The sequence below is a fragment of the Hylobates moloch genome, unplaced genomic scaffold (genome assembly GCF_009828535.3).
Source record: "Hylobates moloch isolate HMO894 unplaced genomic scaffold, HMol_V3 SCAFFOLD_1, whole genome shotgun sequence".
Taxonomy (NCBI): domain Eukaryota; kingdom Metazoa; phylum Chordata; class Mammalia; order Primates; family Hylobatidae; genus Hylobates; species Hylobates moloch.
In genome coordinates this window covers 173,375,770-173,401,763 of record NW_026652276.1, presented here as the reverse complement: position 1 = coordinate 173,401,763, position 25,994 = coordinate 173,375,770, and the positions used below count along the sequence as shown (strand labels likewise).

General features: G+C 43.7%; 2 protein-coding genes across 6 annotated transcripts in view; one reads left to right on the top strand and one right to left on the bottom strand.

Moving 5' to 3' along the window:
* DMTF1 (cyclin D binding myb like transcription factor 1) overlaps positions 1-1,358 on the top strand; it is a 43,726-nt gene extending 42,368 nt beyond the window's left edge. The window contains exon 18 of the mRNA XM_032761182.2: positions 38-1,358. Within this exon, the coding sequence (XP_032617073.1) occupies positions 38-147 (110 nt within the window). The 3' untranslated portion in view covers positions 148-1,358. The remainder of the gene's footprint in view (positions 1-37) is intronic.
* On the bottom strand, positions 1,184-25,691 carry TMEM243 (transmembrane protein 243). Of its 5 annotated transcripts, none has more exons than XM_058425156.1 (5): positions 25,628-25,691; positions 24,521-24,813; positions 4,063-4,113; positions 2,987-3,091; positions 1,184-1,803 (listed from the first exon to the last, which is right to left on the bottom strand). In XM_058425156.1, the coding sequence occupies exons 2-5, from the start codon at positions 24,596-24,598 to the stop codon at positions 1,681-1,683; spliced, it is 357 nt and encodes a 118-aa protein (XP_058281139.1). In that variant the 5' UTR covers positions 24,599-24,813; positions 25,628-25,691; the 3' UTR covers positions 1,184-1,680. The 5 variants fall into 5 exon arrangements, with proteins under 5 accessions (XP_058281139.1, XP_032617080.1, XP_058281128.1 ...); XM_032761189.2 differs by having other exon boundaries at positions 25,464-25,646; XM_058425145.1 differs by lacking the exon at positions 1,184-1,803 and having other exon boundaries at positions 1,813-3,091.
* Positions 25,692-25,994: the final 303 nt, after the last annotated feature.

The following is a 25,994-nucleotide window of genomic DNA, read 5'->3' as shown; positions in this document are numbered from 1 at the left end:
ATATATACATTTAAGACTAACTTGAAACTCATTACAGATCCCATACTCCAACATCATCAGGAAGAATCAAATATCATTGGATCATCCTTGGGCAGTCCTGTTTCAGAAGATTCAAAGGATGTAGAAGATTTGGTAAACTGTCATTAGAATAATTCTTAGAAATAGGCAGTTCAAGCAAAGAAGCCACGCTGTTAATTACAACATCGTCAAAGAAATAGGAGCAACCCCCAAGAGGCTTAATTTACCAATTTAAATAGCCACAGTGCTTAAGCCACACACATTGTTGCTGCTATGACTTTTTACCTCCTTTAAACATCATCTGAGGTTGAGTTTTATGACAGTATGTAGTTGACTGGAGGCTGGGAGTTTTAAGCATAAATCCCTGTGTTTAATGTTACATGGGAATAAGGAATTTCATTCACTTCAGCCACTAAGAAAAGTTTACAGCCACTAAGAAAAGTTTAGAATCACGAAAGCTTAACTGCTGTGGTTTAAAGTACAGTTTCTCTAAAGATCAGACATGGCACTGTCTTCTCTCAAGTAAGCCTGGTTGTAGTTCAGATGAGTCATTTCAACATGTTCTAGAGCTTACCAGTGATCTTCTGATCTTCAAGAAGACTAAGTTTGAGACTTGACCAGCATACAAGTACAGAGACCTAGGAGGTGGTCTTGTGGTTACATTTGGTTAACCCATTGGTGGCAGTGGGAGCTGATTTAGGCAGGGTAAACAGGAAAGCATTAAAAGTTAAAATTCACTACAGGTTTTTTGTTACTTTTAAAGGGAATATGGATAAGCATAGTAACAAAACCCACCAGAATCTAAGCAGTTTTCACCCCCTCAGAAACCACTGTCATTAGTTTACAAAGTTAGCACTTTGAAGTAAAACTAAATGAGGAAGGAAGTAATGTTACCTATCCTTGATACCATGACCATTTATTAGATGTTTTGCTATATAAATTACCGAGAGAATAGTTTGTCATCCACTTAGTATGTTAGCTGGTGGGGTACAATATAACCTCTCATCTCAGGCAATTTTAAAAAAAACAGTATTTGCTTCTATAACAAAAGGAAACAAATCTAAGAATCATTCCTATACTACAGAAGGGTTAAGGCAAGGTAACCTTTTGGGCTTTTTAATGAATAGGACCCCTACAGAAGAGTCAAGAAAAAAAAAAAAAAAAACCTTGTATAAATTATTTTATTTATTATTGTAATTAGATCTTCACAAAGTTGTCTTTTCACTGTCTGTTTTGTCAACGTGAAATTAAATTGTAGTTATAAGCAAAAGTTGGTTGCCTAGGGAACAATTGTATATTCAGTTTAACAGAAATAAAAGAATATTTGTCTTAAAATGCAAGATTTGTTTTTACATAGCCTTTTGCCATACAGTTATAAAAATTTCATTTCAAAAGTGAAATTTTTTTGTGCTGTTTTAGCTTTAAGGGTTGGAATGTTTAGGTGCAACATCAGCTCCTTAAAGAAAAAGCAAAGGCTCCTTAAAGAAAAAGCAAAGTGATCTAGGATATGTCTCCCTTGCAAGAGGGAATTAACATTTACAATTAACATGAAAATCATGTATCAGACTTCTGCAGGAGATTCTTCAGCATACCTTATCCAAAAATTACTCACTGTCCTAACGTATCATTTTGAAGAGTCCTGGTAAGTACTTCTTGGCAGCCTCACCTTCCCACATCATGGAAGTACAAGTTTGCACATATACACAACATGATGATAGAAAATATGATATAGTAAATTAGCTTTCTAAATTTCGGTTCTAAGTCTCCTTGTCGATACCAGTAGATCTAAAAGAAGAAGAATTAAAGTTTATAAACAATTAAAATTTAAAGTATAACATTTTCTCTACCAATTTCAAATTTCATTAGTATTTGTTTATTCCCCCAAATGAGACATTCTCCATATTCTGAGGTCTCTACATTCCTGAGACCAGTGCAGCCAGAATTTAATTCTTACTCTGAGTTTCCACATCCAAGATCATACTTATTCCTACTTTCTCAGTTTACTTTCCTCTATATTCACACCTGTATACTCCACCAGTCATCTGGCAAGCTATCCAAGAACATATATCTGGGCATACTACTTAACAGGAAAGGAAGACAACATTTAGACTCGTATGATTCATACAATTGGTTCAGACTGCAAAATAGGGCTTCCATAATATATTTGGATTAAACTAATTCATTGTTAGTCACTTTAGGCTTCAAGCTAGGGGAACAGGAAAGCTCCCAAAGTGGGATGGGCTAGTTCTTTTTCGGGTCATGGGAGTATATAGCAGGATCAGTGAATTAGAACACTTGGAGATGTCTCCTGGTTTAATTTTAACTCAGATAAGCAAATTACCATTAATTGTTTTTTCTTTTGATTCTGCCTCTAAAGGAACATGAAACAATGTAGCCAACTAATGAATGATTGAACACTGAGAAGCCACCACCATCTTTGTTTCTTTACCATAAAAGAAACATGTTGCAGTAAATCAAACATTTTTACAACAACTGCAGCTTTAGATTTCCGAGGAGGTTTTGGTGTTAATACCTCCACTGTGGGAGACAAACATGTAGATTAAACTAAACTAATTTTGGAATAATTAGAATTAAATCCAGAGTGCTCTATCTCTTCCCTTAGCAGTAACTGGCATTTCCCGAAGTCTGTTGGCCCTTATATAGTCCTTGAGTGAAGATGAATTAAGTGAATTAAAATCTTTGGCCACCTACGTCTTCCCACTAATTCTTTTTTTTTTTTTTTTTAGCTATCAAGGGAGTGGAATTTCTCTTTGGGGTTACAACTTTGGGATTTAGGAGAAAAGGAGAAGACTCAGATTTTACTGAGAATTCTAATGTACTTTTAGGGGGAGGATGAGGATATAATTAAGAGATACCCTTTTGTATAGACCCAAGGCTGAAAATTTTTGTCCTGTGCATTGCAACTTAAACCCTCAAGAACACTGTTTAAATTCTCAACAGTACTTACAAGTATGCAGGCAGTAATACTACTCAAAGAGATGCAGACAGCAAAGAATATATTTAACGGTTTTGGAGGTAGTTGAGGGAAAACAAAAGCACTTATCAGCGTTACCTGTATGAAGAGAAATTATGTAAGGCCTTAATAGTAATTCCAAGACTTGGTAATTACCAAGTGGAGTCTAGGCAACAGTACTACAAAATGCTTCATGTTATAAAATTACATCTGCCACACCAAGTTTGCTTTCTAGAACGTTAATACAGTAATTATAAATATGTTCGAGTTATTTTAGTACTTCCTCCTTTTCCAACCTTTCCCTTACTTATGAAAGGAGAGAAAACATCAGTAATACTAGCTGATCCCAAAATAACTTCATTAACTAAACCTCACTCCCAGGATTAATGATTCTGCTGGAAAAAGTTCTAGCCATTTTGTTATTTTAAATATTTCCAGCAAAATGAATACAATCAAAGCTGATTTTGCTATAACATTATGAAACACACTGAAAGACTTCTAATATTGTGTAGTTCTGTTTCTAACAGATGCAGCATTATATGCAATCTTTTCATTAAGAAAGCCATGGAAAAAAATTCTCTTTAATGTGCCAGAAAAATGTCAAACTATGGAAAATATAGCTTTTAAAAATTTTGTGATAGCTCCCAGATGTATACTGTATGCAGGATGTATACAGTAAAACTACACTGTGACCAAATCTTTTAAAACTTGACCAAAGGGTAATGGATATGTTCTTTAGGAACAAAATTAATAGAAATGGGGAATTATGGTAGATGACAGAAGGAAGTGGCTATTAGCCACTGACATTTTTACAAATTTACTAGGCAAAACATGGTAAACTCAATTATCTTAAAACCAAGTTGTCTGACTTGCACCATTTCACGTATTCAACCTGGGGGTGGGGCAGAATTAAATTAGCTACTCCAATTAGCAACTGCAATTTTGTGGCAATAAAATTAAAAAGCACTTATTTAACTTTTTTTTTTTTTTTGGAAAGTTAACCATAATTGATAAAAGTTTTCAAAACTTTGGCTAAGAGCCTGGGTGAGGCACAAAATGAGGATACTTACTAGAATCAATAAGGATGTTAAGCTGCCAACAACTAAATTGATGATTCGATCCTGAAAGAGAAAAGAATTTTTAAGCCATATGACTTGGATCCATGTTACCTTCAGTATAATACAATGCAAGGCATTTGGATGGTTTATAATAAAGAAACCCAAGATCCAGTCCTTCTCTGAGCTTTACACATAAAACTACCAGACAAAGCAAAGTGTACTGAGACATAAGAGTGGAAAATGTACTTTGGGAAAATGGCCAGCTGGGGAAGGTTTCTTGAAGGGACAGAATATTTATATTAGAGTCTTGATTGGGTAGTATCAAATGGGGAAGGGAGGCTTACAAATAATGCATGTGCTGCTGAGGATAGCATGAGCCAAAGGAGAAGGACAGGCACCACGGGAATGGCCAGGCCAGAGCATTGGTTAAAAGTATCAGGAACCAGACTAGATGTAGAGTACTATGATGTGTCTGGAACTATATTTGTAATACAGCTTAGGTATCCTTGTCTAGTCTAAAAATAGACGCTACTGTTAAAAGGGATGGGTCCTAGAGTGCCAAGGCTTGGCACTTGCAATCTTAAAAGACCATCCAGTCCAGTAGTTTTTCCAAGTTATTTAATAGTGAAAGGCTTTAGTATATAAACAAAATCTTGGTTGAATGAAGAACCTACCTACTGAGCTTTCTTGTCATTCCCATCCCACCCCAACTAACAAAGAATGTTTGAAAAACTGATCCAATCCTAATTTTACAGGTTAAAGTAAATTTAGGCCCAGTGTGGTTAAATTATTTTCTAAGACTCATATAGCAAGTTAAAAGCAATTTTGAAACCAGAGATTCCTAAATCCAGGTCACTGGTTAGAAGTAGTTTCAGGTACTACTAAAAAGGTAAAGTATGATAGTGACATGCAGTCTTATTTCTGAGAAGTCAAAGCTGAGTCTTTAACGAATCAGTCGTCTTAAATGTTGTTTTGATAATGGTCTGAGCAGAGAACGGCAGGATATGGAACATGCCGTCAATAAACAAAACCTCAGAGATGGGAAGGGCACAGGAACAATCACAGAGCAGCAACTGAATTCTCATTTCCAAGTAGTTGGCTTTTAAAGATAACCCAGAAGTTAAGAGTCAGGCAAAATTGGGAGGGAAAGAGTAAGAAAGCCAAGTATTGGATGTGTGTGATCTAACCAAGGACAAATCACAACTCTCCAGACCAAGGCCACTGCAACTGAAAGGTTACAGAACAAAAGAAACTGGACTTCAGCCACACTGTAACTCCAGAGGACTCAGAAGAGATCTTACCACGACCTCAGCTAGAGAAGCCTACGCAGCACACAGGAGCCTGAACTGAGGACCACTTGTTAGGAAAGGGACCCAGGGACAAGTCACCGCTCACTTTAACTTCTTCCCATATGGGACAAATAAGTATGTGTTTAACATAAAATGTGTAGAGAGACAAAATCCATGGGAGCCCCACTGTTTCTGAGAAGCAAGAATATCTGCTGCTGAGCACCAGGGATTTCCAAAACGAAGCACTGCATACCTCACAACAGCTCCCACCAACAGAAGTCAAGCCAATATATCACTAATTGCCAAATGACACACAGCAAGTTGCCTACCAGGATCAAAGTAGGAGAAAAATAATGGTAAAAGGATATTAACTATGCCAAGCACATTCACCAATCCTCTCCTTAAAAATTCTGGGATGAAATGGTAATATGACTGTTTCACAAGTAGCAAAACAGGTTCAGGGAAACAGAACTCTCCCAAGATCTCAATACCATTAAGTGATAAAGACAAGATTCAATGCCAGGCCTCCTTTCCCCATTTATGCTTCTCACCCAAAGAACAACCTGGAGTGCTAATGCTGGTCTAGACAAAGATGGCAAGTGGCAGATGACACCTCAAAAAGCCTATTAGCAAAGTACTACACTATGTGCTTATCTTTCAAGAATGAAGATTTCCTCATAGGTGACTTTGTTCCACATTGTTGAATTTCTCCATATAACTGATTTTAATCCTGATGAAAATATATCTAAACTTTAATGAATACTTTCCTGCCTACCTTTTAGATAGTCACTGAACAGAATTCCAACTGATTTTCATGAAGATCAGTTATTGTTATAATGTATAATGTATTGGTCCCCTCTGAGATTTCCAAGATGGGATGAACTATTTAGGACATGGCAGAAGTGTTTCTCAGAATATTTTCTTTCTCCAAGCCAAGGCCTTCTGCTGTCAACATAACCATGCATTTAGGTATGCAGAGTTAACTTCAGAAGCCCTCCTACTTCTAATGCTCTCTGTTTTAAACTTGCTACTCAAAGTGTAGTCTATGAACCAGCACATTGGCCTCACCTGAGAGACCTGCAAGAAATGCAGAATCTTAGGCCTCACTGAGACCAAATGAATCAGAATCTGCATTTTAACAGCATCTGGTAATTTATGTGCACATTTGAAATGGAGAGGCTGTGCTCTAAAGTTTAGTCTAAAGCCATTTTTAAATATTAAGTTCAAATCACAGGGTAGAGCTCCTTCCCTGGGCCTAGAGATTATTTTTCAGGGTTTTAGCAGCTCTTCTAGCTCCCAATCTCCAAAGAGGATAATAAGAGAATAATTAAATAGCTAGTTAATTAACACTTCAAAGGACAGTTCGGGAAATACATGCTCCAAATTGGAGCTAGAGTACATGGAGAAAAGTATTACATTTAAACTTTGCTGTTTATGGAATAAATTGAAACTCCGATTATTTCTACTTCTACAGCTAGTCTCCATTAACTCAATTATTTCTCGCAGAAACTAGCTCTGTCTCCTCCCCAGTTTTATTTTCACTCTAGTTCTACGTACCATAACTTGTCTCTCCTACCAGAATTTTAAACCTTGTACTGTGGCTTATTTTCACTCCACAAGGAAGCTTGACAGGACAAAGGATGGCAATTAGCCTGGATCCTTGCCTGCTGAGAGGACAGGATACACATTTAGGATTTCCTTCCCAGAGACAAAATATTCTGCAACAGGTTTAGAGATAGTCTGAATTCATATATACATTAACATAAAAGACAGATATTGTGTGCATACATACATGTGTATATATATAGTTGAGATTTCACCTATATCATCTTTTAAGTCATATATTTATGCATTTAAACATTATCTACTATAATTCAGATGCAAATACAAAAGTGAATAAAAACATCTCTACCTTCCAGAAGTTTACACTATCCAGAGTTCAGGAGGGGCACTAAGAAGACAGAAAGTGAGCTATCTTTGGGCAGTCAAAGAGAGACCAGAGAAGTCAAAACCCTAAGGAAGACTAGCAGATGAAATGGAAAGGAAAGATGGTTCATGAAAGGAATTCCACAAAGACCCATGGGAGAACAAAAGCATTGCTGTTACAAAAGCAATGGGACAAATGGAGATTGTTGACCAAGTTTCATGAGAGCTGAGAGGAAAGGAGCTGGAATGCAATGCACAGTGAAAAGCCTGGGCCTGACGGATTCATGTCTTTGTCTTCCTTTAGAATGAGGAAGGAGAAAAAGATGGAGGTATATGCAACTGGTTTGTATCTGGAATGGTGGAAAGCAAGTAAGGAATATGTTATCTCCATTTACCAATGGGTAACTAGGTTCCAGAAGACTGACTTGCCAAAGGTCACACAGCTAGGTAATGGCAAAAAATCTCCTATCCAATGCTGTTCGCAAGACAAGTGTAATGAGCAGTTCAAAAGGTCTAACAGTCCTTAAACTAATAAATACGGACCTTAACACAGTCTAGAAACCAAGGTTCTCATCTCATTCTGCCACTAGCTAGCTTTGTAACCTCAAAAGGATTCCTTAACCCATTTGACTCTATCAAATGAGAAGACTGGGCTAAATGATACCTGGTCCCTTTCAGTTCTTACACTTTATGGTTCTGAATCACCAGACTGCACTTGGGCCAGAGAAGGACTAATCCCCTACTGATTAAAAGGCAGAGAACCCCTATACTTGCCTGGTCAGTCATTAGCCAGCATCTGCTAGACAAACAAACTCAAATGATCAGGTGGTAACAATGGCCCTGGGAGGAAACTGGCAATAACATCCCAAATAACCAAAAGCTAGCTCTGCCCTCAGCTCCTCAGCTCCCTGGAAATATCCTGGTTCTAAACAGTTTGGAATGCTTACAAGTGACATTGTATTCAGCCTTCCATTTCCATGGCAATGTTTTGCCTACTTCCAAAATGAATTTCAAGGGCATGTGCTACTATAATAAAACCCTAACCTAACTAACCAACGATAAAAAGACCAAGACAAAATTTCTAAAAGGCTTTGGGGAATGGGTTGGAGGGGGAAGCTAAAGAATTTACAAAGGCCAGGCATGGTGGCTCACACCTGTAATCTCAGCACGTTGGGAGGCCAAGGTGGGAGGATCATTTGAGTTCAGGGATTCAAGACCAACCTGGGAAAAATACTGAGACCTTTTATCTACAAAAGCATATAAAAATTATCTGGGTTTGATGACATGTGCCTGTAGTCCCAGCTACTTGGGAGGCTGAGGTGGGAGGATCACTTGAGCCCAGGAGGTCAAGGGTGCAGTGAGCAAGGATCACGCTACTGCACTCCAGCCTGGATAGAATGAGAATCTTAAAAAAAAAAAAAAAAAAAAAAAAATTGTCTTAAAAAACATTTCTCATTTAAACACAAATGTTTGTATGAAGATGTCTGACAGCCAAGTGGGAAGTACAACAGAATTTTAAGTTCTAACTAATAATAAAAGTAAGCATACTGGATAATTAGAGTCAAAATTGTCCTGGCTCCAAAAAGAATTTGTCCCATGAATCAGGACAAATCTAGGGACACAGAAAATATAGATAATTCATACACAATTATTTCTTATATTGGTCCATAAAAAAATCCCAAAGGCATAATGTCAACTCATTTCCCAAAAAAGCAAGCTCTGGCATGGTTAAAATGCTACTCCCAATTTTGACTACTCATCTGTATTAGTTTCCACACTGCTGATAAAGACATATCCAAAACCGGGTAGTTTGTAAAGAAAAAGAGATTTAATGGACTCACAGTTCCACATAGCTGAGGTAGCCTCACAATCATGGCGTACAGTGATAGGCACATCTTACATGATGGCAGGCAAGAGAGAAAATGAGAGCCAAGCAAAAGGGGAAACCCCTTATAAAATCATCAGATCTCATGAGACTTATTCACTACCACGAGAACAGCACGGGGGAAACCACCCCCATGATTCAATCATCTCCCACCGGGCCCCTCCCACAACACATGGGAATTATGGGAGCTACAATTCAGGAGGAGATTTGGGTGGAAACACAGCCAAACCATATAATTTCATCCCTGGCCCCTCCCAAATCTCATGTCCTCACATTTCAAAACCAATCATGCCTTTGCAACAGTCCCCCAAAGTCTTAACTCATTTCAGCATTAACTCAAAAGTCCACAGTCCGAAGTCTCATCTGAGACAAGTCCACCTATGAGTCTGTAAAATCAAAAGCAAGTTAGTTACTTCCTAGATACAATGGGGGTACAGGCATTGGGTAAATACACACATTCCAAATCAGAAAAACTGGCCAAAACAAAGGGGCTACAAGCCCCATGCAAATCAAAAAACCAGCAGGACAGTCAATTTTTAAAGCTCCAATGTCTCACATCTAGGTCATGCTGATACAAGAGGTAGGTTCCCATGGTCTTGGGTGGCTCCGCCCCTGTGGCTTTGCAGGGTACAGCCTCCCTCCCAGCTGCTTTTACAGGCTGGCCTTGAGTGTCTGCTGCTTTTCCAGGCACATGGAGCAAGTTTCGGTGAATCTACCATTCTGGCATCTGGAGGATGGTGGCCTTCTCACAGCTCCACTAGGCAATGCCCCATGCGGACTCTGTATGGGAGCTTCAACCCCACATTTCCCTTCCATGCTGCCCTAGCAGAGGTTCTCCATGAGGGCCCTGGCCCTGCAGCAACCTCTGCCTGGACATCCAGGTGTTTCCGTATGTCCTCTGAAATCTAGGCAAAGGTTCCCAAACCTCAATTCTTGACTTCTGCGCACCCGCAGACCCAACACCACATAGAAGTTGCCACGTGCAGCTCTGAAGTCATGGCCTGAGCTGTACCTTGGCCCCTTTTAGCCATGGCTAGAGCTGCTGGGACACATAGCACCAAGTCCCTAAGCTGCATACAGCAGGGGGGGCCTGGGCCCAGCCCACAAAACCATTTTTTCCTCTTAGGCCTCTAGGCCTGTGATGGGAGGGGCTGCCTCAAAGGTCTCTGACATGCCCTGGAGACATTTTCCCCATTGTCTTGGGGATTAACATTTGGCTTCTCATTACTTATGCAAATTTCCACAGCTGACTTAGATTTCTCCTCAGGAATTTTTTTTTTCTATTGCATTGTCAGGCTGCAAATTTTCTCCTCAGGAATTTTTTTTTTCTATTGCATTGTCAGGCTGCAAATTTTCCAAACTTTTATGCTCTGTTTCCCTTTTAAAGCTTAATGCTTTTAACAGCACCTAAGTCACCTCTTGAATGCTTTGCTGCTTAGAAATTTCTTCTGCCAGATACCCTAACTCATCTCCCTCAAGTTCAAAGTTCCACAAATCTCTAGGGCTGGGGCAAAGTGCCACCAGTCTCTTTGCTAAAACATAACAAGAGTCACCTTTACTCCAGTTCCCAACAAGTTCTTCATCTCCATCTGAGACCACCTCAGCGTGAACCTTATTGTCCATATCACTATCAACATTTGGTCAAAACCATTCAACAAGTCTCTAAGAAGGAAACTTTCCCACATCTTCTGTCTTGTGAGCCCTTCCAAGTCTTTAGGAAGTTCCAAACTTTTCCTATCTTCTTCTGAGCCCTCCAAACTATTCCAACCTGCCTGTTACCCAGTTCCAAAGTCGCTTCCACATTCTCGGGTATCTTTACAGCAGCACCCCATTCCTGGTACCAATTTATGTATTAGTCCGTTTTCACACTGCTGATAAAGACATACCTGAGACTGGGTAATTTATAAAGAAAAAGAGGTTTAATGGACTCAGTTTCAAGTGGCAGAAGGCAAGAGGTACATCTTACGTGGTGGCAGGCAAGACAGAAAATGACAGCCAAGCGAAAGGGGCTTCCCCTTATAAAATCATCAGATCTCATGAGACTTATTCACTACCAGAAAAACAGTAGGGGAGAAACTGCCCATATGATTCAATTATCTCCCACCGGGTCCCTCCCACAACACGTGGGAATTATGGGAGCTAAAATTCAAGATGACATTTGGGTGAGGACACAGCCAGATCATATCATCATCCTTCAGAACTCAACACTATCAACTTCACTGTAAATCCTTTCTGGACACCACCCTGAGCACCTCCCCTCAGAGCACCCACATCACTTTGCTCAGTCTTTACACTTAACTGCATCAAAATGTATTGCTTGTGTCCCACACTGGCAGTTAACAGTGGGAAAGACAGTCTACAAGAAGTCCCCCTTACTGGCGGGGAATACACTCCAAGACCACCAGTGGATGCCTGAAACCACAAATAGTACCAAACCCTATACATACTGTTTTTTCAGTCATAACAGAGATGGCTACTAAGTATCACTAACAGGCAGGTAGCATTTACTGGACAAAGGGATGATTCACGTCCCCAGCAGGAGCAGGACAGAATGAGAGTTAATCGTATTACATAGAACAGTGTACAGTTTAAAACTTACAAATTATTTCTAAAGTTTTCCATTTAATATTTTTGGACCACAGCTGACCACAGGTAACTGAAGCCTAGAAAAGTGAAGCTGTGGATTAGTGGGAACTACTACACTTGTTTTCCTTCTTGACAGTGTGGCACGCTGTAAGTACTCGATGAATGTTCGTTAAACGAAAGACTCAAAGCAGAAATAGCCAACAGTATTTTCTTTAGAATGCCTCTCACCAGTAGAGACCATTCATCTCATCTTACCACTTATCTGGGGCCTGGCCTATCGATAGGAACATAATGTGCCTCACTGCTGCAGGGCAGGCATGCAACAGCACCACAGAAGCTGTGGCCTGATCCTGCAGACCAAGAGGTCACGGTCTGCCAGCCACAAAGGTGCAACACCCTAACAGATACCTCCCAGGCTAGGCTCTGTTGTTCCCAAAGAAATATCAATGATGAACAGTGGGGATCTCTGAGGTCCAGGTTTTCCTGAGTAGAAGCCCAGTTACTTTCTGCTAGGGCAGGACCAAGGACTGATTTATAAGGCATCACAACTCTGAACTCCAGCTGACAAATTAATCCTTCAGCAATGCTCCCCAACACTCCCAGAGAGGGGCAAGGCAAAACAGAGAAAAGTCCTCGCAGAAAAGCAAAAGCCTGGATGGACAATGCCATGAAGACATTCCCTACTACATTCTTGAGGGAGAAGGCAGGGTAGAGGGTGGAGGAAGATTGAGAACTCCATTTTTGGTGTCACTTCTAAACTTTCTATGTGATTCCACAAGTCTTTCTCCTCAGACAGCATCACAGGGAGTCTTATAGACCCACATCCCTTACCAGGTGCTCAATCCTATTTCCAGGCTAGACCTCACACCTGCAAGTGTCCTCCTCTGTCAGACATCCTACCCCTGGAAGCTGTTCCACATGAGCAAACTGCATCCTAATAGAGCTCATGCCCCTGTGTACTCAGCCGGGGCTCGTGAGACTTATTCACTACCACAAGAACAGTATGGGGGAAACCACCCCCATGATTCAATCATCTCCTACCGGGTCCCTCTCACAACACATGGGAATTATGGGAGCTACAATTCAGGAGGAGATTTGGGTGGAAACACAGCCAAACCATATAATTTCATCCCTGGCCCCTCCCAAATCTCATGTCCTCACATTTCAAAACCAATCGTGTCTTTGCAACAGTCCCTAAAGTCTTAACTCATTTCAGCATTAACTCAAAAGTCCACAGTCTGAAGTCTCATCTGAGACAAGTCCACCTATAAGTCTGTAAAATCAAAAGTAAGTTAGTTACTTCCTAGATACAATGGGAGTATGGGCATTGGGTAAATACACACATTACAAAATCAGAAAAACTGGCCAAAACAAAGGGGCTACAGGCCCCATGCAAATCCAAAAACCAGCAGGGCAGTCAATTTATTTTTATTATTATTATTATTTTTTTTTTTGAGACAGAGTCTCGCTCTGTCGCCCAGGCTGGAGTGCAGTAGCGCAATCTCGGCTCACTGCAAGCTCCGCCTCCTGGGTTCACGCCATTCTCCTGCCTCAGCCTCTCCAAGTAGCTGGGACTACAGGCGCCCGCCACCACGCCCGGCTAATTTTTTGTATTTTTAGTAGAGACAGGGTTTCACCGTGGTCTCAATCTCCTGACCTCGTGATCCGCCCGCCTCAGCCTCCCAAAGTGCTGGGATTACAAGCGTGAGCCACCACGCCCGGCCTAAGGCAGTCAATTTTTAAAGCTCCAATGTCTCATATCCAGATCATATTGATGCAAGAGGTAGGTTCCCATGGTTTTGGGCGGCTCTGCCCCTGTGCTTTGCAGGGTACAGTTCTGAAACTTTCTTTGAAAACCCAGCTCCAGGTCACCCCCAAACCTCCAACCACGTCTAGATACCAGCAACAGGCCTTGCTGTGAAGTCTTTAAGCTGTCCTAACTACATATGTCAGTTTACTCCTCTGTCTCTTCCTCTACCTTAGAAGGTCTGGGAAGGTAAGGACCATGTCTTCCTTGTTCACTGTTGAATTTTGGGCCACCATATATGGCTATATAGCTGAAGTTCAGCCCAATGTTGCACTTTCCAAGTTTTGCACCCTGGCATCAGCCTGCATCTACCCAGAGGCAACAGCACATTTTTCTAATTCAGACAAAGCCAAGCCACATGTTTATGAGGGCTCCCACTACCCAGGGTGTAAATACCCTTCCGATTGTACAAAGGTGCCACCGTATGGCTAGGTGATGGCCCTGGCCATATCCCTCTGCCAACCATGATGGCTAGCAGGACAGATAATATTAGTTGAAATAACACACTAACTGGGCTTACTACAAATTCATGTTTTCTATCCTCACCTGGGCCTTCACTGTATTTCCGTGGCCTCTTATTTTGGGTGGACTGCCCCTGCTTCTCTCCGGGAAGTGATTTGAAGCTCCAGCTCTCCTCAGGTTCCCAGTCCTACCCTTGAAGCCTTTACATCCATTCTCACACTACTAGAAAGAACTACCTGAGACTGGGTAATTTATAAAGAAAAGAGGTTTAACTGAATAACAGTTCCACATGGCTGGGGAGACCTCAGGAAACTTACAATCATGGTGGAATGTGAAGGGGAAGCAAGCCACATATTACATGGCAGCATGAGGGGGTGGGAAAGTGTGGGAATAAGAGAAACTGGGGAGAAGAGGTTGAGAGGGTGCAAGAAGAGGGGAAGAGAGGTGGGAGAGAGAGAGAGACATAGTGAAAGAGTGAGACAGTGAGAGTGAAAGAGAGTGAGAGTGAAAGAGTGAGAGAGACAGAGAGACAGAGACAGTGAGAGACAGTGAGACACTGAGACAGTGAGACACACAGAGACAGTGAGACAGTGAGACACAGAGAGACAGTGAGACACAGAGAGACAGTGAGACACAGAGACAGTGAGACACTGAGAGAGACAGTGAGACACTGAGAGACAGTGAGACAGAGAGACAGTGAGAGAGACAGTGAGAGACAGTGAGAGAGACAGAGACAGTGAGACAGCGAGAGACAGCGAGAGACAGCGAGAGACAGAGAGACAGCGAGAGACAGTGAGACAGCGAGAGACAGCGAGAGACAGCGAGAGAGACAGCGAGAGAGACAGCGAGAGACAGCGAGAGACAGCGAGAGACAGCGAGAGTGAGTGACAGAGTGAGAGCGAAAGCGAGAGACAGCGAGAGAGAGCGCGAGCGGGAGAGCGAGAGCGCGAGACAGTGAGAGAGTGAAAGACGGTGAGAGAGACAGAGACAGAGAGGACAGTGAGAGAAACAGAGGAGGGGGGGACAGAGAGAGACAGGAGGGGGAGGGGGGACAGAGAGAGAGAGAGAGATAGGAGAGGGAGGGGGGACAGAGAGACAGAGGAGGGGGAGGAGGGGACAGAGAGAGAGACGGGAGGGGGGACAGATGGGGAGGGAGGGGGGGGAGCGTGCGGGAGTGTGCGGGAGCAGGGAACTGCCACATGCATTTAAACCATCTGATGTCATGAGAACTCGTTCATGAGACAGCACTGGAGGATGGTGCTAAACCATTAGAAACTGCCCCCATGACCCGATCACGTCCCTCCCTGCCCCTCAACATGTGGAGGTTACAATTTGACATGAGATTTGGGTAAGGACACAGCTAAACCATATCATTCAGCCCCTGGGCCCTCCGAAACCTCATGTCCTTCTCACATTTCAAAACCACTCATGCCTTCCCAACAGTCCCCCCAAAGTCTTAACTCATTCCAGCATTAACTCAAAAGTCCAAGTCCAAAGTCTCATCTGAGACAAGGCAAGTCCCTTCCACCTATGAGCCTGTAAAATCAAAAACAAGTTAGTTACTTCCAAGATACAATGGGGGTTACAGGCATTGAGTAAACAGACCCATTCTAAAAGGGAGAAAATCAGCCAAAATGAAGGGGCTACAGGCCCCATGCAAGTCTAAAACCCAGCAGGGCAGTCATTAAGTCTTAAAGCTCCAAAATAACCTCCTTTGGCTCTGTGTCTCATATCTAGGCCACACTAATGCAAGGAGTGGGCTCCTAAGGCCTTGAGCAACTCCACCCCTGTGGTTCTGCAGGGTACGGCCCCCACAGCTGCTTTCACAGGCTGGCGCTGAGTGTCTGTGGCTTTTCCAGGCATACAATGCAATCCATAATGGCTCCCCCTTGCAGCAGACTTCTGGACATCCAAGCATTTCCATACATCCTCTGAAATCTAGGCGGAGGCTCCCAAACTCTTGCCTTCTGTGCACCCACAGACCCAACACCACGTGGAAGCCACCAAGGTTTGGGGCTTGGACCCTCTTAAGCAACAGCTCAAGCTATATCTTGGCCCCTTTTAGCCACAGCTGGAGCTGGAGCAGCTGTGACACAGGGCACTGGGGCCCAGGACCTGACCCACAAAACCATTTTTCCCTGACAGGCCTCTGGGCCTGTAGTGTGGGGGCTGCTGTGAAGAGCTCTGAAATTCCCTGGGGACATTTTCCCCATTGTCTTAGCTATTAACATTCAGCTCCTCAACTGCATCTCATTATTGGGCCATGAGAAATAGCAGCCCGACCCTCAGTTTGGTCTAGGAACAATACCTCCTGGCAATTTGTTCTTCCTTTTATAAAAGGCTCAATCCCATTTTATACTCATCACTTACCCTCCCTACCCACACATTCCTCAGGTCACTGAAGACAGTGATTATCTTCTCCTGGGATGGGGAAAGAGCAAGGCAACACATTCAGCACGTTTTAAATGCCCAAAAGGTGCTATTTCCTACCACTGTTTACCTGGACTGAGTGATTCACACCCTTGAGCCACATCCTACAATTTTGCCTCCAAAGTTCTGCATTTCTCAAGCAAACTTAAGGGTCCCAATACCATAAATAAAAGTTTGATTCTCAGAAATGACTTTGCTTCTCTTCTTCCAAATCACAGCAGACAGCTTCTCACCATGAAAGCTGTGTAAGTGGCCTAGTCAGAAGCCTAAGGGGCCAGGAAAAAGCATAACGAGAGGATGCAAAATGTGGAAGGTTTATTTTGAGCCCAGCTGAATAAAGAAACCTCAGGCCCTGTGTCCAGGGATTTAATATGGGTCCCTCAGAGCAGCATGGCTCTGACTATACAGGAGCTTCCCCTCGCACTGTCACTAGAGACAACCAGAGGTATAGCAGCCACACAGGTGGAGACATTTTGTCTCACTGGCTAACTCTAGGACGCAGTGAATTATGACCCATAGGTACTACTGCTCTGAGACTTCCCAAAGCAACACCAGACTTTGAACAGTGCCAAGAGCACAGGAGGTGCAAGAGAAAGCATTTGAGAATTCAGGCACACCCATCCTTTACAACTTTTACACTCGATTCTCTCCCAAACACATGACCTCCACTGCTACATGTGGACTTGTTTTTTAAAAGTTACAACTTTTAAGCCTTAGTTTTCATATTTGTACAATGTCTACCATGTGAAGTCGTAATAAGGATTAGAAGAGAATACATAGAAAGCCCCTACAAGAGAGTATCTGACATTCAGTAGAGGGTCAGTAAATGGCAGCTAATATGGTATTTGCACTATTTATACCATGTCTAAGGGGGAATCTTACCAATGAGAGATCAGGCTCCTCAGAGCTGAGAGAGAGCTGACTGGCCTCACACCCTGGCCCCAATTTCTATGGCAGCCCCAATTTCAAATGCATTCTACCATTCTCACAGGGACACCGAGGTTTATCCACCCATATGTCCCCTTCAGCAACTCAGAAAATATGGTCACTATGGCCATACATAGCCTATGAGCCAATTATAAGAAAAAAGTGACTCAATTCAGTAAGCAAAGGATATTACCAAAGACCAGCAAAAATCACATCCAGAGAAAACTCAGTAGACCATCAGCTTCTGAGAGACCAGACCTCAGTTTAAGTTTTTTTTTTAAATACAATATTGTATTTACTACTGGCCTCTGCTACATACAGCTTAGCAGAAAGAAAAAGAAAGAGAAAAATGATTTTAATTGCATGAGAGCTTGAAGCACCACTTCCTGTTTTGATATCTAGCATATCCAGGTTTCTAAACAGTCCCTGCCTTCTACTGTGAGCTCAGAATGTCCCAAGAATGTAGGTTACTTTTTGATAACGCTAAATTCTCATTTTGCTTAAAACTTAATATACATGAAATCAAGAACTTGGTAAGCCATTGTCCCTAGGGCTAAAAAGTCTACAAAAATGAGGAAACTGGCACCTACCATTAAAGAAGAGATTATTCTATAGTTAGGAGGCAAGACCTACATGAGTTCCTCACAGCACAAGGAGTAAGTGCCAGGGGACATCTTTGACAGCCAGGCTCACAGAAGGAAAGTGAGAAGAGACTGGATTACAGGGAAGGTTCTAAAGTAGGGAATCAGACTGAGCAGAATTCAGATATTTAGAGAAGAGAGGACACAGCAGAAAGGAGAACAGCATTTATGAAGAGCAAAGAGGCAGCTAAAAGAAAGGGGTCCATGGAGAGGTATTAGCCTGGACTGGGCTTACACAGAGCAAGAGTAAGGCCAGTGCATCTCAACCCTTTCTATCCACCAGCATCCCCTGAGGACCTTCCAGAAATACCAGTGCCTGGGCCCCACACCCAGAGATTACAGTCCACTGATCTAGGGGTGGAAGAGATAAAACTTACATAGAGTACTAAAGAAAAAGTGATGGCATTTATTTTTCCTAATTACTTTTCTAGCACACACAAAAAAAGGCAAAGTTGTTTTGGCAGGCTGAATGAGAGGAGAGAAGAGAACTGTTTCACCTTTGGGTGACTAACCCTCCTTTGAGAGAAATGGCTGTGCTTGATCACCTAGAAGCTCTATCTAGAGGAAATAAACTAAAGCTTGCACTCCTCAGAGAACAGCATTGGTAGCTCTAAGACAGAGGAAGGGGCTGCTGGCACAGACCCAGCTATCTTGATCATAGCTTTATTCTTTTTCTCTTCTTTGCATTTTTTAAAATTATTTTATTACCATCCCTACTGAGCCTTGTTCTTAAATAAGCGACAACAAAAATGGCATGAAGTAGCAACTCTAATCTTACATGATTATTTGCAGAGGCCAAATGCTCCAAGTTTGAATTGCTTGACTAACACTAATCATAAAAAGCCCTTGCTTTTCACCATCTTTGTTTTCCTTTTTATTGGGGGGAGGGGGATAAAGGAAGATACTTTTGTCTTTGGAACCAAAGATCTGAGCCTCAGAGCCCACTAAACTTGCCCCCTCCACAGAGGGCCTCCCTCTCACTATGGTATCTACTGAGGAATTCAGTGTATGTACCTTCTCCCCAAATCATTGACTTTATATATCACATCCAAGAAGGAATAAAGGAGAAAGAACTGTCACCACCCTTCTTAGAGGATGAGTCACTTATTTTGTGATCAGTGACCACCCACAGAGTGGGCTGATCTAGAAACTGGTTTGCACTACATGGCACCAAGTGGAGGGTGTTCATCCTTTTCCCATTTGCCCTAGCTATGGGATGCTGCTTTGCTTTCTCCAGAGAAAACCATTCTCTCCCTCTCCTCCTAGTTTCACCAGTCTAGATGGACTGAAACTGACTTCAGATGATACCACAGCCAGCTAACAAGTCGAGATCAAGACTGATTCACAAGCCCTGAGAATAATTTAGTGCTCTTCTAACACAAGACAGTGGGAAAGACTGTCCAAACTGTGTACCAAAGCTTGTACTAAAGCAAACTTTTAAAGATAGTTGTGGGCAGAAGAGGGGAGAACATTTCCAGGTTTTAGTTTACCCTAGGGGACAGGATGGGAGGGAAAAGCAGAGGAAGGCGATTCATTGAACCATGTTTCCCAAAGTATATTCTGTAGAAACTTATCTAGTGAATGCTCTAGGGAGCTGGAGGTAAGAACTGAGTAAGGCATTTGCCAGGGCTAAAAAGGCCACACCACCTAAACAGTTTATAAAGTGCTACTCATCCACCCTCACCAACTAGAGTCACAGTGAAAACTGGCATATTAAAGCTTCCAAAGTCCCACAATAAAGAAAAATGTTTCACAAACTTGGTTATAGAATCATCATAACATTTCAGCTGCTTTAAAACTAAGCTGTCTGAAATGGTTGGGTATCCCTTATCCAAAATGCTTGGGACCAGAAGTGTTTCTGATTTCAGATTTTTTTTTGCGCTTTGGAATATCTACATATACATAATGAGATCTTGGGGTGGGACACAAGTCTAAGCACAAAATTTGTTTCATATACACCTTACACACATAGCCTGGAAGGCAAGTTTTATATTTTTAAAATTTTTGTGCATGAAATGAAGTTTGTGTTAAGTACTTTTGTGTGGAAATTCCCACTTGTAGCATCAAGTCAGTGCTCAAAAAGTTTTGGATTTTGGAGCATTTCGAATTTTGGATTTGGGACATCAGCGTGTACTAGCCATATGTGGTTACTGGGCACCTGAAACATGGCTAGCGTGAATTCAGATGGGCTGTTGATGTAAAATACATACTGGATTTCAAAGGCTTCACACAAAAAAATTGTAAAAGTATCTCAGTTTCTTTTTTGTTTGAGATAGAGTCTTGTTCGGTCACCCAGGCTGGAGTTCAGTGGTGCGAGCCTGCAGCTGGGACCACAGGTGGGTGCCGCCACGCCCAGCTAATTTTGTGTGTGTGTGTGTGACAGGATCTCATTTTGTTGCCCAGGCTGGTTTCAAAATCCTGGGCTCAAGTGATTCTCCCACCTCAGCCTCCCGAAGTGCCAGGATTACAGGCCTGAGCCACCATGCCTAGTTAAAAAATTTTTTTAAAATATTGATTATATGTTGAAATTATAGTATTAATATTTTGGAAATAAGGGGTTAAATAATTAATATTTCACTTGTTTCTTTATACTTTTTCATATGGCTACTAAGAAATGTAAATTACATATATGGCTGCTCACATCATATTTCTACTGGACAGCACTCTTTTAGAAAATGCTAAGCCATAACACAGGCTTGGAAACTTCAGATATTTCTTATCATCTTGGTATCTGTGCCATGTTTTTCACCTGAAAGAGAAGTACTATAGCACAAAACTTGGGAATGGTTTAAAAAAGATGTAAAAAGCATCTGGGCATTCAAACTAGGATTCATAAGATAGCCAACCTAACATGAAAATTCCATAGGTATTAAGGAATGAGGTCTATGTTTCTTACAAAAGATGAACACCTTTCCTTTTTTGTCAATAATCCCTAGGACAGGCACGATGGCTCACGCTTATAATCCCAGAACTTTGAGAGGCTGAGGTGGGAGGATCGCTTGAGGCCACGAGTTTGGGACCAGCCTGAGCAATATAGGAAGCCCCATCTCTACAACAAATTAAAAAGGGCCAGGCGTGGTGGCTCACGCCTGTAATACCAGCACTTTGGGAGGCCGAGGCGGGCAGATCACGAGGTCAGGAGATCGAGACCATCCTGGCTAACACGGTGAAACCCCCGTCTCTACTAAAAATACAAAAAAATTAGCCAGGTGTGGTGGCAGGTGCCTGTAGTCCCAGCTGCTCGGGAAGCTGAGGCAGGAGAATGGCGTGAACCTGGGAGGCGGAGCTTGCAGGGAGGCGGAGCTTGCAGTGAGCCAAGATTACACCACTGCACTCCAGCCTGGGTGACAGAGCGAGACCCCGTCTCAAAAAAAAAAAAAAAAAAAAAAAAAAAAAAGTTAGCCAGGCTTGGTAGAAGGCGCCTATAGTCCCAGCTACTCAGGAAGCTGAAGTAGGGGAATCGCTTGAGCCCAGGAGGTCAAGACTGCAGTGAGCCGTGATCAGGCCACTGCACTCCGATGTGAGTGACAAAGTGAGACCCTGCCTCAAAGACAAAAAAATCCCTTAGATATTTATGGAACAATAGAGAACTGTTTCACTTTGCCTTTCTCTCCATGATATGCCTGTAAAGCTATTCCTAAATGGGAATAACTTAGAATGAACAATTCTCATGCTAAAGATTGAATAAATCTGAAATTTCAGTAACTGAAATCACTATGTGCACTCAGCACACATAAAGGCAAAAAAAAGTTCCTTCAGGGATTCCCCAAGAGGGTGCTGCTCAAGACCAACTTAGTTATATATTAATAGTCATTGTTCTATAATAGATTTCATTATCTCACACTCACCTCACGACTTGGGGCAAACCACTTCAACCCCTATATTCTGTGAAAGGGCAACAGGTATGCAGATGTCTGGAGTGCTTTGAGAAGCAAAAACTGCCTAATTACTGACTTCACTATTCAACTCATGAAAGGGAGTTGGTGAAGCATTACCAGAGGAAACTACTTGTATGACTGAACACGTAACTCTCTCTGAGGGTTCCACTTCATTAGCTGTATAACAGAAACAAGAGCACCCATCTGACAAAGGAATTTGATGATCAAACAAGGTAAAGCTGAATGCCCACCATGTTGCCTGGCACTCAGGAAACACAAACATACTCTAGATTCTGCTCTTTGAGCTTCAGTTCTTTTTGCCTTAGAGTTTGCACCTAAAGTTGAGAGGCTGTGTCAGTTCTCATAAAGCAAGTAAGATTACAAAATGCACAGGAAACCACCTGTGAGACTAGGATAGGAACTGGGCTCTTACTCTTTCTCGATGTTCTCAGAACTTGTAGTTCACTAACAGCAACTTTCCACTGTGAAGTGGCTATTGTGTCGTTTCCTGGCATGTAAAACAGCAAGCTGCAGACACCCACACACAAGAGCAAGTGATGGGTTTCTCAGTGTCCCCAGGACCCTGCTCTAGCAGTTGCTGTCCTCTGTGGAAATGGCTCCACTGTAATGTGTCCTACCCTTTCACTATTGAGGCTCCATTCCTGAGCCTTACCCTCCTCAGGCCCTCAAATCTTCACTTGCTGTGAACACATATGGAGGCCTCTCCTCTTTCAGATGTGGCATCTCCATTTATAAGATACATGTTTTCTCCCACCTCAGACCAGGGGTCTCTCTCCCTTCTCCATTCTGTAGAATTTATCTATGTCCAATCACCCTGTCAACTTCACAGAGGGAGCTAAAGGGATAAATTTTGAGAGATCAAGAATTAATATACATTAACTTTTTTCTCTGAATAGCCGAAGCTATTGTTACAATGCCCTAAGGTTTCCTGAATAATCCCAGTGCGATATATTCTTGTAGTAAGTAAGTACGCAATAAAAGATACGTTTGGAATAGTAAAGTTCTTGAATGGGTTTCAAATGGATCATGGGCAATGGGAAACTTAAATCATTGGACGTTTTGGCCCAAGCTGTTCAGAAAACATCAATATTTCTAAGTGTCTGCATAAATGGACAAGTCCATTACCAAGTCATCTACCTCTATAATTACAAGAGCTATGAGTTAAAAGAGGTCAAAGGTCTGGATCACCCAGAACCCCAATCTATGTGCTGAAGCACGCTGGGGAGGCACTCTCTTAGCTCTTGGGACAGATGGACACATTTCCCATACAAAAGCAACCAGTTCTTGTCCATACCCTAACATGTCCGTGTCGTAGCACTGATCCAACCACATCACATTTGTCTACATTTTTTTCTCCACCTGACAGGGTTCCTTGGCTCCCCAGGGCCAAGTACATAATGCTCAATAACGTTTGCCTAAGATGGAACATCTACTGGAGGAGGTATGCGTCTCAAATCAGGAGCACTGTGGGCTGGGATTACACAAAGCCACAAGATGAACAAGGTGCATCTTCCCGGAGATCGAGTTTAAAACGCTTTCATATTAAAACATTTTGAGAAGAGAAAGTAAAATCCACGTGGAGCTTAAAAAATAAAGTCCTGTGGCAGCCTCATAGCTTCCAAATTCAGGGCTATTCCCCAGACTGCCAGGTGTACCAGTTCCCTATCCTGTCTGCTGGAGGGCTCCTGCCAAAACTAAGAAATCCCGGAAGCTCTGGACTCTACACGTGCATTACCTTTCCAGAGCTGAAAGCACTTTATCAGATATCAAAGATCACCAATGCCACTTTTTTTTTCTTCCTTCTTTTAGGCCAGTCAAGTGAAGCAGGGAGATTGGAGAAGGAACAAAGAAATCTGTAACGGGCTGTGATCAATTAGTTGTCAACACCACTGCACTGGGACCAGCCAACCAATGCCACTTTTAGGTGAAAAAATAAACCAGGCAGACCTTGCCCAAACTACTCAGAAAGTTAATGCTTACGATAGAAAAAGATCTCTCCTCAATTGTTGGCCCAGGACATCACATAATTAATCCTTTTTTAAAGGTGTTATACATTTTAAAGCCTAGAATAATGTGCGATAGCCTGTTTGGGTTCAGGGACCCTTTGATCACTTCCTGGAATGGAAGCCATCATTCAAGAACCCCTCACCTCAAGCCTCTCCCCTTTCCTGGCTTGGCTGCTTCACTGCTCAGCAATGAACCCTTAAGAGTTCTATGTAAACAGGAATCAGAAGCACCCCTTCTCGGGTCTCTTAGGAAGCTCTGGGCGCACACCTGTAGCCTCTGGAGGGTCAGTACTCCTGCTGGAGAGTGCAGCTGTACAACCACTAAATCAACCTCCCCTCCGGAGGGGGTTCCGCACTCCCCAGAAAGGCTTCCAACAACCCCGAACTTTCTGAACTTTTCTCCACGCCAGCCTTCAAGGCTCTTAGCCAACCATGTCCCGAAGCAAGCGACGATTGGCCAGGCAAACATCTTGAGAGGGAAGCGGGACTGCAAAACCAGCTTCCTCCCTAAAAGTGCTTTTAGGAGCCGCAGAAGGACGCAGCCCGGACTCGGCGGGAGGGCAGGCGGCAGACACACCCCCATCCCAGTCTGGAGTCACAATCCGCACTCACCTTGGCGGACGTCTCCCCAAACAGAGGTCTGTTGTCCAGGCCACTGGTGCCGTAGGTTCTGGTAGCAAAGTCCTCCATTTTGGGGTTTCTTCACTTTCCCCAAGCCACTTAAAAGCAAGCCAGCATGACCTCCCGAGGTCTCAGGTCCACGACTGCAAGCCTCCTCCTCACTGCTCCCGCATAGCCGAACCCGAGTGGTCGGGGAAGCGCTGGCGCCGGGGATGGGTGGGGGCTCACACGCAGGGAACGCGAGCGCTCCGCCCCGGCCCCGCGCACCTCCTCATCTTGAGCAGCTGCCGCAGGAAGTGAAAGGAAACAAACACTGCGTGGCGGACTCTCAGCGGGACGCCCCCGCCCGGGCAGCTCCCACTTCCTCAAATCTCAGCCCTCGGCGCCGCGTGGCTCTCCGCCCCTCCGGGCCCCCAGGGCAGCGCCGCCCGCCGCTCGCCCCTGGCTGCGGTTAGCACAGCAAATTGCAGTCCCCTCGCCCCAGGAGTGACTCCCACGCGTCGGCCCCCATTTTTTACACAATAATTTCTCATGTTTTCCCAATTTTCTACGGTGAGCACGTATTCCTTCATGTTCAAGGGAGAAAAAGTTTTCTTGGAAAAACGCATTGAGAACCCCTCGCCTAGCCCACTCCGTCTCCCCCCACTACGTTCCCCAGCGGCGGCGGGAGGAGTGAAGTTGCCGGAGCACAGCCCAGCGCTCCGCACACCCCTCCCGCAGGGTGGCGGGTTCAGGTCGCTGCCGGGGCCGACCCAAGCAACTTGGATCCCCTCTCATGTGTTGCATCTACCCCAGGGCCCGCGTGCTCGTCGCATCTCCCGCCGCTGCTCTCCCCGCCCTCTTTGCCGGAACCGCAGCAGGAGTACAGTCTAGGCACAGCGAGAGGGAGAATCCAGCCTCGGCCCTGCCCATATTGGTCCCGCGCCCGCCAAACCTCGGCATCCCCTAGGCGCTCGCACGCTGGGGGGCCGTGGCCGCGCCGGGGAGAGCGGGCCCTGGGTCCACACCCCCGCTGGGATCCGGTGCCGCGGCCCAGGGACGCGGGCCAGATGCGTGGGGGAGGAATCGCGCGGTCCCTGGCGCAGCGCTGCGGATCACCTCTCGGCTCTCTCTCAGGTCCCCCGACCCGGACCCGCTGCCTCCGTCGCAAGTCGGCCCTCCCAGGTCGCGTCACAACCGAGGCCGCCAATCCCGCGGCCCGAGGCGCCGCATTGGCTGCAGAGCTTTATTTCTAGAGGTGCCAGCTTATTCCCCGTGGGGCGGCCAACCTCCGCGGCTGCACGTTTCTCAGCTCCTTAGCCCTTAGTAATTAGTGTCCATGCGATCCACGTGGGCAAAGCACATTTCTGCAGATAGCCTTGCACCTGGCTGAAATCATCTTAAAAAACAATCAACCTGCTTTAACCACCTCACTCTTCGCTTAACGAGGACAGAATGGCAGTCACTGGTAATTTTGGTTTAGGGT

What these genes read in the sequence shown, in the direction of transcription:
- TMEM243 (XM_058425145.1), bottom strand. Translation starts at nt 24,598, where the DNA reads ATGGAGGACTTTGCTACCAGAACCTACGGCACCAGTGGCCTGGACAAC. An exon ending in TTGGGGAGACGTCCGCCAAG is followed by an intron (nt 4,114 to 24,520) that starts GTGAGTGCGGAT and finishes TTTCTCTTTCAG; the next exon opens with GATCGAATCATCAATTTAGT. An exon ending in TAACATCCTTATTGATTCTA is followed by an intron (nt 3,092 to 4,062) that starts GTAAGTATCCTC and finishes CTCTTCATACAG; the next exon opens with GTAACGCTGATAAGTGCTTT.